Source organism: Aspergillus pseudodeflectus (genome assembly GCF_044049435.1).
Source record: "Aspergillus pseudodeflectus strain CBS 756.74 chromosome Unknown BJX68scaffold_17, whole genome shotgun sequence".
NCBI lineage: Eukaryota > Fungi > Ascomycota > Eurotiomycetes > Eurotiales > Aspergillaceae > Aspergillus > Aspergillus pseudodeflectus.
In genome coordinates this window covers 232023-247919 of record NW_027263793.1, presented here as the reverse complement: position 1 = coordinate 247919, position 15897 = coordinate 232023, and the positions used below count along the sequence as shown (strand labels likewise).

Here is a 15897-nt window from a genome sequence, read left to right as displayed (position 1 = left end):
AAAATATATTAAATAGTGGAGCAAGCGCTCAGCCCTAGACTCAGTTTCATCCATTTAGCCGGATCCCCGGAAATGAAGCTCTTGGCAGTAATATCCATCCATGTCGATAAAACTGCTCACTTCCTTTCTCGACCCTCTCGAGATTATCAAGCTACCAAGCTTTCGGAGAAGTTTCGCCGTGTTATATTCTGTTGCGCGATCTACAAGATGAACTTCACTCTCGTCAACGGCCAGATCTACACGCCGGGCCTGGCGATCGTCAATGCGCCGCAGCCGTATACGCCGCTGGGGGGTGGTGAGTCTCGTAACCTCGCTCTTCTCGCCTATTCCCATCAAGTTCGCTTGCTAACGAGCAACGCATAGAGACACTCCACATCTCCCTCGACGTCTCCGGCAACGGCCAGCTCACGCTAACACCCGACGACGACGAACCCACCCGCTTCCACGAGATAACCATCTTCCTCACATCGAGCGAGACAGAGAGAAACTTTACAGTCTCGAACGGGACGACTCCTACACTCGTATCAATAGATCTGGACTCCGACTCGGATTCTAGTTCCAACGGAAGCGTAACGGCATACACCGGCCCAATCCTCTCCCTCGAGCCCGGCTCAACGGTAAAACACGTAAACTGGGTGTGGCCGGACTGTTTTGTCGGAGCCGGCGATAGCGATAGCGACGATCAGGGCGCGAGGGGGAGCTATAATATCTCGCTGCATCAGTCCTTCCGCTGGAACTCGACAGACTACTACACAGTCTTTGACTTGCCGATTTCGGTGTCGAATGGGATCGACGAGGATGATGAGCGGGTGGAGTGCGGATTACTCGAGAATGAGTATCGGCCGGCGCTGAGTGCGGAGAGTGACCAGAGTGAGGACTTGCCTGGGCAGCCGTTTGTGGGTGAAGGGGTTGAGTCGACGGTTTTAGAGGGGGGTGATGAGGAGAATGGGGGGAGTAGGCTTGGAGTTGGATGTGGGGTTGGTAAGGTGGTAAGGTGGGCGATCGTTGGGTTGGTACTGGGAGCTATGCTGTAGGATTATTTTCTTTTATCTTGATTGTTTTACTTCTACACTCTATGATTCTATAATTTATCTTGTTAGGAAAGGCGCGATGGGCCGCCTATTTAGTCCTCGAACTCTACCAATCTTCTCCACCAAGAAACTTCATATTTACAATCTCTGGAGAGAAATCTCGACTGCAAATCATCTAGGTCTACTATCCAGTCCCAATCATTCAGTGAACGTTGTCTCCATAAACAGACCCGTTGTATAGTAACTCTAACCGAATCCGCGGAACCGGACCGCACTCCACATTTATTTCCCCATTTCTCCCCCACATTCCCCGACTTCCCCTCTCGTGTACCTCACCGTCTCGCCCAGCTTGCTCCGTGTGGGAGCACATCGAAGCTAATGCTCCTTCATCCAAGCCCGCACCAAGCTAGCTAGTCATACACCACGATGTCCCAAGGCCAATGGCAGTGTGGCCTGTGTTCCACGCAGTTTAGCCGTGCCGAGCATCTTCGGCGCCACTTGAGATCGCGTCAGTCTGCGCATACAGAGTATTTCTACCAGTGCTAATCGTATTTCGATTAGATGAGAATAAGCGGCCATACGAGTGTAGTCTCTGCCAGAGGTCTTTTACACGACGGTACGTTTCTAGGTTCTTGGAGAAGGGAAGGAAGTCTAACGCAGATAGGTAGAGATGCGAAAACGCGGCATGAGAAGACGTGTAAAGCGACGATGCAGAGCCCGATGCCCGTAGCACAGTCTCAGGCTCCTTTGTTTGGGACGACGAATCTCTCCCATGGCCTTGAAGATGACTTTCTGATGGACATGTCGATGCCGTACCCGTCTGACTTTTCGGCATTGGACTGGCTCTACTCCACGAGTACCCATATGAGTTCTGATAATATCATCACTGCAGAAAGACTTGATTTCCTAGCGCATTTTACCAGCGAGAACGGGATGGGTACGTTCTTAGCGCCTGAGACACTAGAGGAGAGGCAGAAGCTCATACTGAAGCACGAACACGAGTCCCGCACAGTCGGTGGTGGCCATGAGCTGCCTATCACCTCATCGATTTCCGCTGCCGCACATCAAACAATAGAGCCAGCCATGCTCCACATCACCTCCGAAGACCTCGACCCCCTAACAGCTCGAACGTACGAGATTCTCCATCACTTCCGCAACATCATAACGACCAAAGCCTCTGCAACCGTCGTGAAACTTGACTGGACCCCCAATGTCGAATCCGCCGTTCGCTCCTTTTTCTCTCCAACAAATATCACCCGCTACCTAGGCTACTTCTGGTCCCTGTGGTATCCCAACTGTCCATTCGTGCACCGCGCCTCCTTCGACCCGCAAACTGCGCCACCTGCGTTGCTCTGTGTTACGGTGTTGATTGGGGCATGTCTCTCACCGCACCGCGAGGATGCCGTCACGGCGCGGATGTGGCTCAATGTGGTCGAGGAGTTGGCGTTTAGTGACAGTTCCTTTTGGGAGGAAAGAGACGGCGGTGGGAGTGGAGGTAAGGCAGTGGTACTTGATCAGTATGTCGGGAGGAAGAAGAAGAGGCTCGAGTGTGTTCAGACGGTGTACTTGGTATGCTCCTTGCAGAAGAGAGAGGGGGATGAGGAGGCTAGGACTAGGGTAAGGAGGTATCGACATGCGACCATGGTTATGGTAAGACCTTCCCAGCGCTGTGTAGGCGGGCGACTGACTTGAACAGCTCGCGAGAGATATCGGCCTCACGACCGCTTCTCATCGAAACCTTAGCATGGACACGCCCTCGGAAACATGGTGGCAGCAGTTTGCCGTTGAAGAGGGATTGATTCGGTGCGTACTCTGCCCTCAACATTATTCACAGCCCCAGTGTATGTGACCGCGCTGATAAGCCAGAACAATGACATATGTCTTCCTCTTCGACGTTGCCCTGACAATCTTCCACAACTCGCCGCCCCGGATGGTCGTTTCAGAGCTCAAGATGGAAATGGCCTGTCCCGAAGCCTGCTTTCAGGCCGAGTCAGCCGAGGAATGTTTCCGGTTATTGAAGGAGTGGGAGACCACGACCTTTTGGAAAAAGCGTCTCTCCATTACCTCTGTTTTGAAGACTATTTGCCAAACTGAGTTGACAAGCTCAGCTGTGGATGAGTACTCGCGTATGGGGAGTTTGAACTTGTTCACTGCTGTGCAGAGTACGCCTCCCTTTCCCTTTCGCTCTTTTCCCTTGTCAGAATGAAAGTCTAACAGCATAGCCCTCCACTCCTTAACCTTCCACCTCCGCAACTCGATCATTTTCGAATCAACCCTCCTTCCCTTAAAGACCGGACTAGAGAACTGGCGCCGGATCTGGAACCAGCGCGAGGCAGAGGACAAGTATGTCCCCGACACTCCGGACCAGATTTGGAAGAAGGTCGGGTTTGTAAGCTACTCGCCGGAGTTCTGGCATCTGGCGAGGATTATCGTTGAGAGGATCGAAGGGGATAGCCATGATGATGAAGAAGGTGAGGCAGATGGTTCGAGTTATGAAGACAAGAAGGTAGCGGCTGCGGGAAGGAGTCAGGTGCGAGATAGGGAAAGGTATGACCATACGGATATGACGGATGTGAATGGGTTGATCATGGAGTATCGGCGGTTGAGTTTGGGTGCAGTGTGAACTCTGTCTCCCAAAGAGGCCTATCGACTACTAGGAACTCATTCCCGGGACATCACAGCCTCAGTGCTGCAGAAATCGCCATGAAAAGCCGTGTGGTAATGGGAACATTATATCTCGGGCTTCGTCGGCCACGGGTTCTGAGACCTCGGAGTGGTGTCTTGGAGGCTCTGTTCCCATTTGAGCGGCAACTCTCGCCCTATATGCTTCTCCAATCGCACGGAGTCGCGTTACAAGTCTCAGGAGTGCCTCAGGGAACTGGTACGAATGCTGGTGATTGTTCCTCGACAAATCCTCGATCTTGGCAATGAAGGTTTCGATTATCCCTTCAAGGTGGAGTGTATTCCGAACATGGTCGCGGTCCCAACCTTCACCGGCGAAGAGCAGAAGATTCGATAGCGTCCCGAGGACGTAGAAATAAGCGGACCAAACCGGATATGGGAGGTTTAGGTAATTTCGCGTCGGGATGGCTGAGAATAGATCGATGAATGCTTTTGCTGCGCTGAGGCATGAGGTGAGCAGGGTCAGGCCTGCGGATAGGTGTGTCTCGTGTCGAGGGAAGTCGTCTTCAAGGGCAATGCTGTATTGCTTGATTTCGAGGGTAAAGTGATGCAATTGAAGAATTGCTAGAAGCGTTAGCCAAGCCATCTCCACCCGATCATTTTTGAAAGGTAGCGCACCGTCATGAAGACTGTGGGGCGGCTGCGTCTGTTTCGTCCGCTGCAACTCCGCCTCAAAAGACTTGATGCGCGTTAAGATTGGCGTAGGAGACTCCTCATAAGGGGCATCGTCATCAAGAGAGACCATACGACCAAGTCTCTCCACCATCCGATGTACCCGTACCAGTCGAACAAGATAGAGGTCTGTAGAGCCCCCAGCGGATTCAAGCACACGACAGCACTCTTCCGTGTATGCCGTGTATCGCATGGGTTCTACATCGTCCGTACATATCAAGGCTCTAGTTATATTTATTAGCTGTGCCCGAGAAGCAGAGTGAGAGGGCAAAATACACAGCAGTCAGATAAAAGCACCCAAGGTACACCCGTCTTTCATCCAAAGTACGCTCCGCATTCTGGTGCGTAGGATCGAATCGAAAATCATCTAGTCGCAGCATACTCGTTCCTCCAGCTCCAGCTCCTGGCTTCCGACCCAACCCCAACCCACGCAGCATCCCCAGCGCCACATGCAGAAACCCACCAAACGAAGATTTCAGCTCAAGCTGGAACTGATACCACGCGAGAACAACCAGTAATCCCTGAATGAGATCAAGACTCATCTCGCCATTCGCAACGACTGAACTCCCGATCGCTTCTCGGATCCTGCGCGCCATGCGCAGTTGGCGGTTTGCGTTGCTTACGTCGGATACCATGAGGATCGTGTCGAAGAGGAAGGGGCTCGATGCTTGAAGCTCTGCTGCTGTTATTCCCATTGGTAGCACGATGAAGGGGAAATAGGGGGATAGTTCGGTTTGGAAGGATGTTAGGAGGGCTTGGGTTCCGAAGGCAGTTGAAAGGAGGTCGTCGGGGAGTATCGAGGTCGAGTCGCGGCTTCGTTCCTCGAGGGTGCTTTGTATAGATAATGGCGTCTGCGCCGTAAACGCAGCAGAGATGCTCTCGAGTCTCTCCTCGAGTCTAGCGAGGTCACTGTCATGTACATATGTACCCCGTCAGCGACAGATGATGGATCAGATGTATAGGCGAGCCACATACGACGAGTCGCGACCCACAGCATCCACCCGTCTATGCGCCCCGGGAGCCTGCATGATGCATTCCCGATTTAAGCGGAGACATCTACATACGTACAATACTGCATCAGCCTCATGGCAACAACACAAGGAATTCAGGAGTACATAGGTAGGTAAGTAAGACATACCGCGTACAGCCCTCTGTCCCCGCTGGGACTTCACATCTAACCTTCAACCGCGCACAAGCAGTACAAGCCTTTGGTTCTCGAGGACGGAGAGGCCGGTGTTTTCTCGGCATTGCTTGCACAAGCCCGCACTAGGTAGCGAGAGGTTGAATCGCGGGCTTCGCGACAAGTAGGAAGTCTAGATTCAACTAGGTCGTATCTCCCGATTGGCTGAGACGAGGTCCTAGGCTCTTCAGGCTCTGCAGAGAGTCGAGACTCGAGCGATGCTCTGTACAGTCAATTGGTGTTGTGAGTGGGGCTGTGCGATGAACGGAGCAGAGATCGGGGGAAGAGTGTCCTGCACCGGCGCCGCTTGATTGGTTTTCCCGTGTAGTGTCACGGGACGCGGAATTCCGTGTCCCCTTTCGATCAATCATGGCTCGGAGATTCTGGGGCTGTCAGGACGGAGGGTCGGCGGCGGAAGATATGTATGCTCTGCTGCAGTATATAAGAAGAGGTATTTCTCGTGCGAATCATGAAAGTAGATACAGAAAACAGTCCTCTCTAGCGGCATATAATCCACTTCTCGAGCCTACATTCATTGCCTACCATATTCTATCCATCTTACCCAGATATACATACAAAACCTTCAACCACATCTCAAAATGCTTCTCATCACCACATCCATCGAAATCAACGCTCCGCCAGCGGCTGTTCGCGAAAAGGTATCCTTCCCTCCTAAACCTCCCATATCGCTGTTCCGACAAGAACAAAACCCCTACTAACAGATACTAGTTCCTCGACTTCCCCTCCATCCCAACATACACAACCGGCTTCGTGGGCAGCATAACACCCACGCCCGCCAAAGATCCTCACACGCTCGTCCCAGGCGACAAGCTCGCCTGCGTAATGGGCAACATGAATTTCGCCCCGGTGGTCGTGCGCAACGAGCCGACGATTTTCTCCTGGCGCGGGTCGCTTCCGCTCGTTTTTACGGGGGAGCACATCTTTCGCTTTGAGGATGTCGATGGGGGCACGAAGACGAGGCTCGTGCATGAGGAGAGCTTTACTGGATTGCTGGCCGGGATTATGGGGGAGGGGTGGATGGGCAGTCTGTCGGGCATGAGAGGAGATACGATCAAGGGGTTTGAGGGGTTTAATGTGGATTTTAAGAGGTGGGTTGAGGGAAGTGGGAGTCAATAATTTTGAGAGTTTGACTGATGTGTGTTTTCATTGAATGCTGGTGTGGTTTCGTTTTGTTCTGCTTTATATACAGTAATATAGTAGCGTCAGTTGTTATTCTTTCTTTATTCATATTTGTTCATAGCTATTTTCTCATGATATCACACCTTCTCAGAACTCGATTCCCGTCTTCGAACCCTGACGCTAAAATCAGTCGGCTTGACGAACCAAAAGTTCTCCGTATTCCACGTCGCTTTCTCCGCAACGAAATCAAAGTCGCGTAGAATACGAGGAATTAGCTTCGACATCTCCAGGATGGAGATGTGCTTCCCAAGACAGGTTCTTGAGCCAAGACCGAACTGCAATATCGATTAGCAATCAATACGCAAGACGAACAATAAAGCAGGAGTGAATAAAGGATGTGACGTACAGGCATATAAACCTCATTCATAACCTTCAACCTCGCAGGATCTTCTTCAGCCTCGATCCACCGCTCCGGACGGAAACTCTTCGCATCTGGGAAGACGGCCTCGTCGTAGTGATACACCCACGCATTGACCCCGACAACCGCACCCTCGGGGAAGAAATGTCCACTAATCTCTGCGCCACCGGGAGGCACGACGCGCCAGAAGGGTAGGCCCGTTGCACTATGCATGCGGAGGGCCTCTTTCATCACGGCCTGGAAGTACGGCATATCCTGGCTTTCCTTGAACGTGACGCGCTCGCTGCAACGGCCTTGTTGAGTAAACTCGTCGATTTCTGCGCGGAGCTTCGCGAGGACGGGTGGGTTGTGGACGAGGTGGTAGAGTATAGCCGAGAGACTTATAGCTGTTGTATCGGAGCCAGCAATTATGTTCGACAGACCCATCATGAAGACGTGGTAGTCTGTGACCTTCTCGGGATCCTTGTCTCGGGCGAGAATCATTTTCTCGAGAAAGGTCTGTGTCTTTAGTGAACCTTCTTTAACGGCGGGCTTTGGTTTGGAGCTGAATTGTGCGATCTTCTCTTGCACGTAGCGCATCAGATATGTGCGTCCACCGGCTCCAGACCATTTGAATCCGCTTAGCGGGCCAAAGAGACGCGGGTGCCACTCGTAGTATATTCCGATCAATGTGCTGTATTTAAGGACGTGGCCGAGGGCGTCGATCGTCCCGTCGATGTCGTGGCCCTTGTCAAGGAAGCCTACTATGGTCAGTCTAAAACTGCAGCTTCACGGATGGCCACCTACCAAACCGCTGCCCATAGGTAATCTGCCCGATGACATCAAACGCATAAAACTGAAACCACTCGCCGAGGTTAAACGTCACATCCCGGTCCGCGAATTCACCCAGTCGCTGGAAAAAGACATCTGCGCTCTGATCCACGAATTCCTCATAGGACACCAGCGAACTCATCGAGTACAAGCTCGAGAAGCGCTTCCGAGTCTCACCTGTTGCCATAAGTTAGCCCCCACTCCCGTAATCCCCACCTTCAAGCCCATCTGAACGAAATCAAACGCACCATGCCTCTTAATATCCCTGTCCGGAAACAAAGTCCACCTCTCCGGATCCGGATGCTTCCATCCCTCATACCAAGCGCTCTTCGCGAACTTCGTCCCGGGCCCGTAAATCGTTCTCAGTGCGGTCCGGTCATTGATGCTATACTGCCCCGGAGCAATCCGGACAACGGTTCCGTATTTCTCGTGCAGGGCGATGTTGTCTTTTTCGAATTTGCCGTTCCATACCCGTCGGAAGTACCAGAGGCGCGTGAAGCGTGTCCACAGCGGCCCGGGGATGGAGAGGAGGGTTCGGTGTGTGTAGCTTGTGGCTAGCACGGTGAGGATGTACCGTGTTATGAGGAGGATTGGGGGGAGGGAGAGGAGGAGGAGGATGTGCATTATGAAGAGGAAGGTGGTGGGAGGAATCTGTTCACTGAGTCTGCATTGTGGAGGGTTCCATTTGAGGTTCTTATATAATAAACTGTTGCGTTTGACAGTGTTTGCGAAGCTTGGGGGTGTAGATCGACAAGCTAACCCCACCCCCACCGCCACTGCGGAGGTGTGGTCCTCCATGCAACCGTGCAGGCCTATTGGAAGCCGTGCGATCCGTCGAGCAGTCCCCCGGACCCATTAACTCCTCCAACGTTGTACAACGCTGTAGGTAAATAGCTCCAGCCTAGTATGGTAATACATATATCGTGCGGCATCGGATTTTTGTCCACGTGCCGAAACTCTGTACATTTATGCTGAGAGCAGCGGAGTCTTGGTCTACAAGAAATTTGCGCACACCTGAGGATAATGAAAACCAAACGCCTGACATTAGTTTCAAGAATAGAATACATAGATCATGAGGGTGATATGTTGAGAAGAGATTGGTGGAAATCAATCCCTCATAGATAACCCCAGTATAGTATAGTGACCGGACCGAATCCGACGTATTGGTGTCATTGAGAAAGACACCGAACTTAGCTCCGGCCTGAAAGCCCGGCAGTTGCAAGACAACAGCCTGCACTCAGGCACGACGGTCTCCCCACAGACCAACAATCCCCATCGCAAGCGCGATACCGGAGAAAATCCCCCGCACGCCTTGCAAGCGGCGCTCAGCATCCATCTCCCTCCGCACACTCTCCCCATTGACGCTCTCCTCCGCCTCGACAACAACAAGATCCTCCTCCTTCTTCTGTGTCTTCTTCGCTCGCGAAGACAAGTACCCCATATCCTGAGCGACGCTGCAGATCCAAGCCTTGACACCGCTCTCGCGATGGAACCAGTAGTCGACGCCGTAGGAGCCGATGGTGGACATGACGACCATCCAAACCAGGTACGGGTGCTTGCGGTGGCGCGGAGAGATGCCGTATGCGAGGAGCAAGCAGACGTTGGAGATGTTTGCGAGGCGGAGCCCGTGTTTGCGGTTTAGGCGCTTGACTTCGGCGAGGGATTTGGATGCGCCTGAAGAAGTCGTGAGGAGGCTTAGGGAGGGGACGGTGATGGTTGATGCGGAGTATGAGAGTCCCTACACTAGTAAGTACCACTCGGATGGATGGATTGTGCTGTTTTCCAGCACAGTTTGGATTGATTGACATACTGTTAACAGGCCGAGGGAAAAGGTCCCAATGAATTTGGTGACGGTGATGGGGCAGGCCATGGCGACGGCTCGACTGCGGCCAGTCGGGTAAAAGTATCGTAGTTATAACCGGTAGTCAATTATCTGGTTGTCCCTGAAAGATTGATGAAAAAGTCGCCTGCGGTGGTCGCGTGGGGATGAAGAGTTGCTGTTCCGTTGAACCTGATCTTTGATGCGCTGGAAAAATGTTGGTGACGTCGGGTGTGGCCTGATTGTGGCCTGAGGCGAAACACAATCTACCAGTCAGAGCGCCGGATTTGTCAACGCCACGAGCATGCCTATTTCTCCAGCACTGGATCTCATTCCACACTGCGAGCAAGACCATACATGGAGATGGGTTTCTGGGTACGCAACATGGGAGTTTGTACATCAAAGTGAACTCAGCCCGTCGAGCTCCCACGTCCAAGAGGGTGAATTTGTGCGGCATGAAATAGAAGCGCCGGTGCATTCTCGCGTGGTCGTTCAAGATACAAAATCGTAGTTTGCAAAGGGATGTCTGAACAGTCAGGTCTCTTGAGCGAAGAAGTATCTATTTACTATACAACTAACCCCATCTTCATCCATTCGCAGGCTTCATTTGTGGAAGCCAGCCTATTTCGGTAGCGATTTGGTATCGGTTGTTGAGTATCTCGTTGACGTGTACAGGATAGCAGTGCTGAGGCTTATGAAGCGCGTGTTGTTCCTCAACCAGATTTGCCGTCGGGAGTAGTTTTGCGGGAGCGAGGACGGTTTGCAAGGAACAGACTGGATAGTTCTCCTCAGATACATAGCCCGAAGGAAATAAGCATGTTATTCGCTCCTCCAAGTTCGCTCAGATATTGACTTTTGTTTGTTGTGTTGAGAGCAGAGAGCGCGTCTGTATAAACGGACCAACAGGCAAATATTAGAATGCAACGGACACATCCAATTCCAGACTTGGGTTTGTCACAGTAGACCAAGTATGAGGCAACTTGGGGATTGTGGGACACACATTTGACAAGGCATATAGCAATTTTATGCTTCCAATTGTGCACAGCATTAGATAAGAGTAAACTAACTCGATTAGGCACAACCGAGGCTCCCGATAACCGCGGCTGAATTTGTGGGGAAGATGAAAGAGACAGGGGAGCTGTCAGCTTCGACTCCCTTTCATTCATAAACCCACTACAATCGTTTTCCCTCCCAGATCATTTCACTCATTAGACTACTTAGACGCCTCCGTCAAGATGCCACTCCCGAAATCAGACTACCTGAGCGACACCTGGAAGGACGGCCTGTTCAGTGAGTCCGAACCACTGTTTCTCGTGTGACAGCTAATCCCCATTAGCAAACAAGGTCGTCTTCTGCACCGGCGGAGCCGGCACCATCTGCAGCGCGCAGGTCCGCGCCCTCGTTCACCTCGGCGCCAACGCTTGTATCGTCGGACGGAACGTCGAGAAAACCGAGAAAGTCGCCCAGGATATCGCCACCGCTCGACCGGGGGCAAAGGTGATAGGAATCGGTGCTGTCGACGTGCGGTCCATTGACAGTCTCAATAATGCGGTGGAGCGGTGCGTCAAGGAGCTCGGAGCGATCGACTTCGTCATGTAGGTTCATGCGTTCGCGTTATTGCGTTATTACCTCTTGCTCATGTTGGATGCAGTGCTGGTGCGGCGGGAAACTTCCTGGCCTCGATCAACCAGATCTCTGTGAATGCATTCCGGTCGGTTATGGAAATTGATGTTTTGGGCTCGTACAATACGCTCAAGGCCACTCTTCCGCATCTGATAGAATCAGCGAAGAAGCACAGGGTGGACTCGAAGACATGTTTGTGGCCCCTTATCGCGTTATCGGGCTTGACTAACGTGGTCAGTGAAACCATCTCCAGCGGGAACTGGAGGCCGAATCATCTTTGTTAGCGCAACACTACACTATACCGGAACACCATTCCAGGGTCACGTCGCAGTCGCCAAAGCGGGTATCGATGCCTTGTCAAATACTGTCGCGCTTGAATTCGGACCCTTGGGAGTTACCTCGAACGTCATTGCTCCTGGTCCTATTGCCTCGACAGAGGTACGTTCTTTCAGCATACTTGAGAACTTGACTAACATATTCAGGGTCTGGACCGTCTCCTCCCCTCTGATAAAATGGCCAAAGTCGTCAAATCGCAGCCTCTCGGCCGCTTTGGCTCTGTCCGAGACATTGCAGATGCGACCGTGTACCTCTTTGCAGACACCGGTAGCTACGTAAGCGGACAAATCCTTGTTGGTAAGTTCCGGTCATCGTATCACTAATTTAGTTCGAAGCTAACAAAGAGCAGTGGACGGTGCTAGTTGGCGCATCTCAGCTGGCGTGGGGTCGGCGGATTATCCCGATTTCCTTCTTTCAGGCGACACGTTTCAGAACGTCAAGGGGAAGAAAAAGGCGAAGCTTTGAGCGTTTATATAGGATAGACTTATTCTGTTAGGTACTCTGTCAATCATGGATATATGCGTTCATCTTGTGTTGTGTTGGTCCTGGTCGAACAACTGACTCGCAGTTCAGCGTTCTTGTTAATTCGACAGTCCTCAAAAAAGCCAGCGGCCCTTATCGTTGAAACTTTCGGTGAACAAGGAAGTTGATCCGCAAGGTACCTCTCAGACTGTCGAATCTGCAATTGTCTTGTTATGGTCTGAGCCATCGCCGACGCAGTGCGTTGTTCACGTTTCTCAACAATCATATTCAGGCAAAGATAAACAGGTTTGTTCCTCTCTCCAGACCTGTTGCTCGCAAAGGCCACCACAGTCAACAGAATGAAATCAGCCTACGAAAAACCTCAAGTATCTAACAATGGGACTGAAACATCGGACAAAGGTTACGACGAAGAGCGCTCGAGAATGTCCGGCATCCCATTGTTTACGAACCAAGCAGACGCGAGACTTCTTTCATCAACAATGTAACAACGCCTTGTTTTGCAAAGAGCGGTTGAATGGTCTTGACAAAGAAGACCTGTCTTTGTTCAGCGTGCTTATAAGTACTAGTTTGATACCCGCTGGATTGCCCCTTCATCCCCATAAATCTCGACCTATTGACTCCTCACATTAACTCGCAATCAAGCCAACAAAGACAAAGCAACGAAACAAAGCACCTACTCAATCAACATCGCTTAATACACCAAGAACCACTCAAGCAGCATGTCTTACACCGGCTCTTACTACGATCCGGAGGACCCAAAGGGCAAGCGCAGAAAGTCTAGAACCTCCGACTACCAAAGCTCAGATGCTGGAACAGTGCGGCCTGGAGGCAGTCCTTATACACCCGAACCCGAGAGCTCAGAAGAAACCGGGCTCAGCAGCTCCAACTTGTACGATGCCAGCAGTTCGGATGAATTTGAGCGGACGACCAGGGAGACCAGGGAGACAAGCGCCGACGGCGCCACCCCAGAACCCGCACGCCAGCCTCAGCCTACGCGTAATCCGCTTCAGAACTTTCTTAACGATTATCTCGGCAACCCGGCAACACCAACCGCAGAAAAGGTGTCAATGGTTACTGATCTGATGGAAGGCACGGCGGCTGCAGACACCATCGCGCAGGCAGTAGGTCAGATAACCGATCACAACGAGGTGGTGAACACTTATCAACAGGAGAATGCCAAACTCCAGGCAACACTCGCCCGATTGAGAAAGGAGAACGGGTTGGATGGACTAACCGGAGACGGAGATCCCACCAGACAGAAGCAGCTCGAGATGATTGAGAAACTACAAAAGGAAGAGCGGGCGTTACGGAAAGAACTGGCAAAGGAGAAAGCCACCGTCGCCGGCTTGAACGTCACCCTCGATTACGCAGGCAACGTCGTGGGTGACTATCGGGGTAAGATGGTCGACTACGAGCAAAAGTCCAAGAATTGGATCAAGAGCCTCGAGACCTACATTGGAACACTAACCCTCGAGAACGTCAACCTGAAGAACCAAGTCGAGGAGATCAAAAACTTTGTCGTTTCTGTCCGTAACACCGACACTAGCAGGTGGCAAAATATGTTGAAGGAGGAACAAGAGGCCAAGGGGAGACAAAGACGGGCGGAATCTGGTGAAAGACTGACATATGGAACTATCGATAGGGAAATGCAGGATGTCAATGGCGGGGACACCAACATGCCAGATGTGCCCGAGCCGTATATCCCCACGGCCGCGACGCGTGTTCGACGCCGTCTCGCCAACGTCAAGCCCCAAGCCAAGCGAGCAGGCTCGCCAGAGGTACAGATCGCGCGGCCTCCAGAGTGCAGATCGAGGATGGCCCGCGCTTGCGAGACGTACTTGAAACTCGTCGATAAAGAAGGTAAGGTGATCAGCCCTGTGAGACCACCCAAGCAAAATGTAGCAAAAGTCCTGCCGCGTAAGCGTACGCGGCTGGCAAAAGGAACTGATATGGTTAGGAGAGTCGAGGCAGTCGCACAAGCAACGAGGTTGCCGCCCCTGCCCAAGCGGATCGGGCCCTGGTACTCGACCAACCCGTACGACAGGCGCAATGACGAACTACTGGCGAAGATGATGGCGAAGATCACCATCACAAGAGATGAGCACGAGGATCGAGGAATTCAGACCGAACTCGACCTTGGGTCAAAGCTTGTTAGCTACTACAGACCCGTGGAGCAGATCGAGGGCTACATTCCCAGAGTGAAAGTCTACTCAGGCCCTTCCTATCTCCCTCCACAACCCACTCCGCTCTCGAGAGACCAGCGCGCGCGATGGGCAAAGATTGCAGACAAATGGACCCTCGGACCCGAACGAGCGCCCAAGAAACAGGTGAGATTCGCAAAGGACGTCGACTTTGAGCCCAGACACGTGGACCAGCGCCCCGCACCCGAAAGGAAAGAACCCCAGACCCCCCAATTCCGCATCAACTGGGCTCACATGCTAATCATCCTTCTCACGTTCCTGCTCTGGTGGTCGAATCTGGGCTCGCCCGAGGACCCGAAGCAGACGTGGAAGATGGCCAACAGGAAGCCCGACGAGTTTGCGGCCAAGTTGAGGAATACGCATGAGATGGATAGTAGGGCAGTGAAGATTATTGAATTCGAGGTTGGGAGGTTTAGTGATATTGATCCGGGAGTTATTGGGTGACTACAGGGACTACAGGTATGTTGCATTTTGCTTTTACATTGTTCTTTGTATATGCTTTCAAATATAATGATCTATCCTCAAAGAATTTGCTTTTATTCTAGTTGTATTTTAAGAAGACTATGTAGGATAAATAAATCCCCGTGTTCATTGGTAAGTATCAGGCATATAGTGCCCTTTCTTCATACAAATCGTGGGAGTAGTAACGGGAATGCGCCTCTTCCCATCACTGAGGCTCAGCTTTGTAGGAAGTACTAACTCACTGGGCTATTAGAGTATACGAGGCAGACTATTGTTCTCAGGCTTATACAATAACGATTGTGGCGGATTTTCTTGAGGCTGATATAAAGGCGCCTTGAAGTATATAGCCCATTTAACACGACGAGCCCTGGGTGCTGTATTTCGCTACCTAGCCCGGGCTCAGACAGTTACCAAGGCTGGTTTTCCTATATACTGTGTGAAATTTGGACATAACGTGGTTGGCACAGTGACTATAGACCACCACTAACTGGATAGTCATCAAAAGGTGTTTCTAGAAATATGTATCCACTAGGGGGCGTTGACTGTAAGAATACTAGTACAAATAAATACGTTCTCTCTGATGGTACAGGGGTATCGAGGTGTCAAGGCGCTTTTTGAAAATTCCAAAATATTGCAGCCTTGTTTGATCTGTTGCGGCACAACTTGGGTTGCGCTAATATAACTGATTCCTGTACCACCTCTAATATTTTTATATTTATTCTCACATTTATGATATTTCGTGTGTTATGAATGCTGAACTATTGGGGAAAGAGGATTAAAAGTCGACTAGCCTGATATGAATGGGTGATTTTGGTCGGTTTATCTGATTCAAGATGTATAGGTAGCATCAGGTAGAACGAGGCGTTCCCAGCAGTGACTCGCGAGCAGCGCCCACTACTAGTATTTTGCATTTCCGATTACCAGCCACTCAGATATGACATGGGAGTTCTCGTGTGATCTGGCGCCAATCCGCAGGCCCTCCGGCTCCTCCGAGTCCGATTGCATCGCAAGCTCGCAGCCTCGCAGCCTATGGATTTGGC

At 51.6% G+C, this 15897-nt stretch overlaps 7 protein-coding genes across 7 annotated transcripts; 4 read left to right on the top strand and 3 right to left on the bottom strand.

Annotated features, from left to right (window-relative positions):
• Window positions 1–207: 207 nt before the first annotated feature.
• On the top strand, window positions 208–3654 carry BJX68DRAFT_265979 (transcription factor domain-containing protein; the record flags this gene model as incomplete). Its single annotated transcript, XM_071045369.1, has 7 exons — window positions 208–295; window positions 364–989; window positions 1593–1647; window positions 1696–2681; window positions 2728–2834; window positions 2898–3193; window positions 3254–3654. 7 exons carry the CDS (start codon window positions 208–210, stop codon window positions 3652–3654), a joined length of 2559 nt encoding a protein of 852 aa, XP_070899988.1.
• A 60-nt stretch (window positions 3655–3714) lies between these two features.
• Window positions 3715–5413, bottom strand: BJX68DRAFT_265978 (uncharacterized protein; the record flags this gene model as incomplete). Its single annotated transcript, XM_071045368.1, has 4 exons — window positions 3715–4277; window positions 4332–4609; window positions 4662–5294; window positions 5361–5413. 4 exons carry the CDS (start codon window positions 5411–5413, stop codon window positions 3715–3717), a joined length of 1527 nt encoding a protein of 508 aa, XP_070899987.1.
• A 566-nt stretch (window positions 5414–5979) lies between these two features.
• BJX68DRAFT_65860 (SRPBCC domain-containing protein) lies at window positions 5980–6827 on the top strand. Its single transcript, XM_071049574.1, has 2 exons — window positions 5980–6224; window positions 6295–6827. The coding sequence occupies exons 1-2, from the start codon at window positions 6165–6167 to the stop codon at window positions 6700–6702; spliced, it is 468 nt and encodes a 155-aa protein (XP_070899986.1). The 5' UTR covers window positions 5980–6164; the 3' UTR covers window positions 6703–6827.
• BJX68DRAFT_65856 (cytochrome P450) lies at window positions 6699–8640 on the bottom strand. Its single transcript, XM_071049573.1, has 4 exons — window positions 8182–8640; window positions 7910–8110; window positions 7112–7863; window positions 6699–7040 (listed from the first exon to the last, which is right to left on the bottom strand). The coding sequence occupies exons 1-4, from the start codon at window positions 8555–8557 to the stop codon at window positions 6843–6845; spliced, it is 1527 nt and encodes a 508-aa protein (XP_070899985.1). The 5' UTR covers window positions 8558–8640; the 3' UTR covers window positions 6699–6842.
• Window positions 8641–8957: 317 nt separating this feature from the next.
• BJX68DRAFT_235582 (uncharacterized protein) lies at window positions 8958–9946 on the bottom strand. The gene is made up of 2 exons (XM_071039898.1): window positions 9744–9946; window positions 8958–9671 (listed from the first exon to the last, which is right to left on the bottom strand). Exons 1-2 carry the CDS (start codon window positions 9801–9803, stop codon window positions 9171–9173), a joined length of 561 nt encoding a protein of 186 aa, XP_070899984.1. The 5' UTR covers window positions 9804–9946; the 3' UTR covers window positions 8958–9170.
• Window positions 9947–10892: 946 nt separating this feature from the next.
• BJX68DRAFT_235578 (SDR family oxidoreductase) lies at window positions 10893–12233 on the top strand. The gene is made up of 6 exons (XM_071039897.1): window positions 10893–11042; window positions 11089–11347; window positions 11404–11567; window positions 11614–11813; window positions 11858–12008; window positions 12061–12233. The coding sequence occupies exons 1-6, from the start codon at window positions 10988–10990 to the stop codon at window positions 12174–12176; spliced, it is 945 nt and encodes a 314-aa protein (XP_070899983.1). The 5' UTR covers window positions 10893–10987; the 3' UTR covers window positions 12177–12233.
• A 680-nt stretch (window positions 12234–12913) lies between these two features.
• Window positions 12914–14839, top strand: BJX68DRAFT_265973 (uncharacterized protein; the record flags this gene model as incomplete). The annotated part of the gene is made up of 1 exon (XM_071045367.1): window positions 12914–14839. One exon carries the CDS (start codon window positions 12914–12916, stop codon window positions 14837–14839), a length of 1926 nt encoding a protein of 641 aa, XP_070899982.1.
• Window positions 14840–15897: the final 1058 nt, after the last annotated feature.

Coding starts and splice junctions, on each gene's coding strand:
- BJX68DRAFT_65860 (XM_071049574.1), top strand. CDS start 6,165: ATGCTTCTCATCACCACATCCATCGAAATCAACGCTCCGCCAGCGGCT. Junction 6,225..6,294: donor CAGCGGCTGTTCGCGAAAAG/GTATCCTTCCCT, acceptor AACAGATACTAG/TTCCTCGACTTCCCCTCCAT.
- BJX68DRAFT_65856 (XM_071049573.1), bottom strand. CDS start 8,557: ATGCACATCCTCCTCCTCCTCTCCCTCCCCCCAATCCTCCTCATAACA. Junction 8,111..8,181: donor CAGGGATATTAAGAGGCATG/GTGCGTTTGATT, acceptor TTATGGCAACAG/GTGAGACTCGGAAGCGCTTC. Junction 7,041..7,111: donor TGAATGAGGTTTATATGCCT/GTACGTCACATC, acceptor TCGATATTGCAG/TTCGGTCTTGGCTCAAGAAC.
- BJX68DRAFT_235582 (XM_071039898.1), bottom strand. CDS start 9,803: ATGGCCTGCCCCATCACCGTCACCAAATTCATTGGGACCTTTTCCCTC. Junction 9,672..9,743: donor TTTCCCTCGGCCTGTTAACA/GTATGTCAATCA, acceptor TTACTAGTGTAG/GGACTCTCATACTCCGCATC.
- BJX68DRAFT_235578 (XM_071039897.1), top strand. CDS start 10,988: ATGCCACTCCCGAAATCAGACTACCTGAGCGACACCTGGAAGGACGGC. Junction 11,348..11,403: donor GGAGCGATCGACTTCGTCAT/GTAGGTTCATGC, acceptor TGTTGGATGCAG/TGCTGGTGCGGCGGGAAACT. Junction 12,009..12,060: donor AAGCGGACAAATCCTTGTTG/GTAAGTTCCGGT, acceptor AACAAAGAGCAG/TGGACGGTGCTAGTTGGCGC.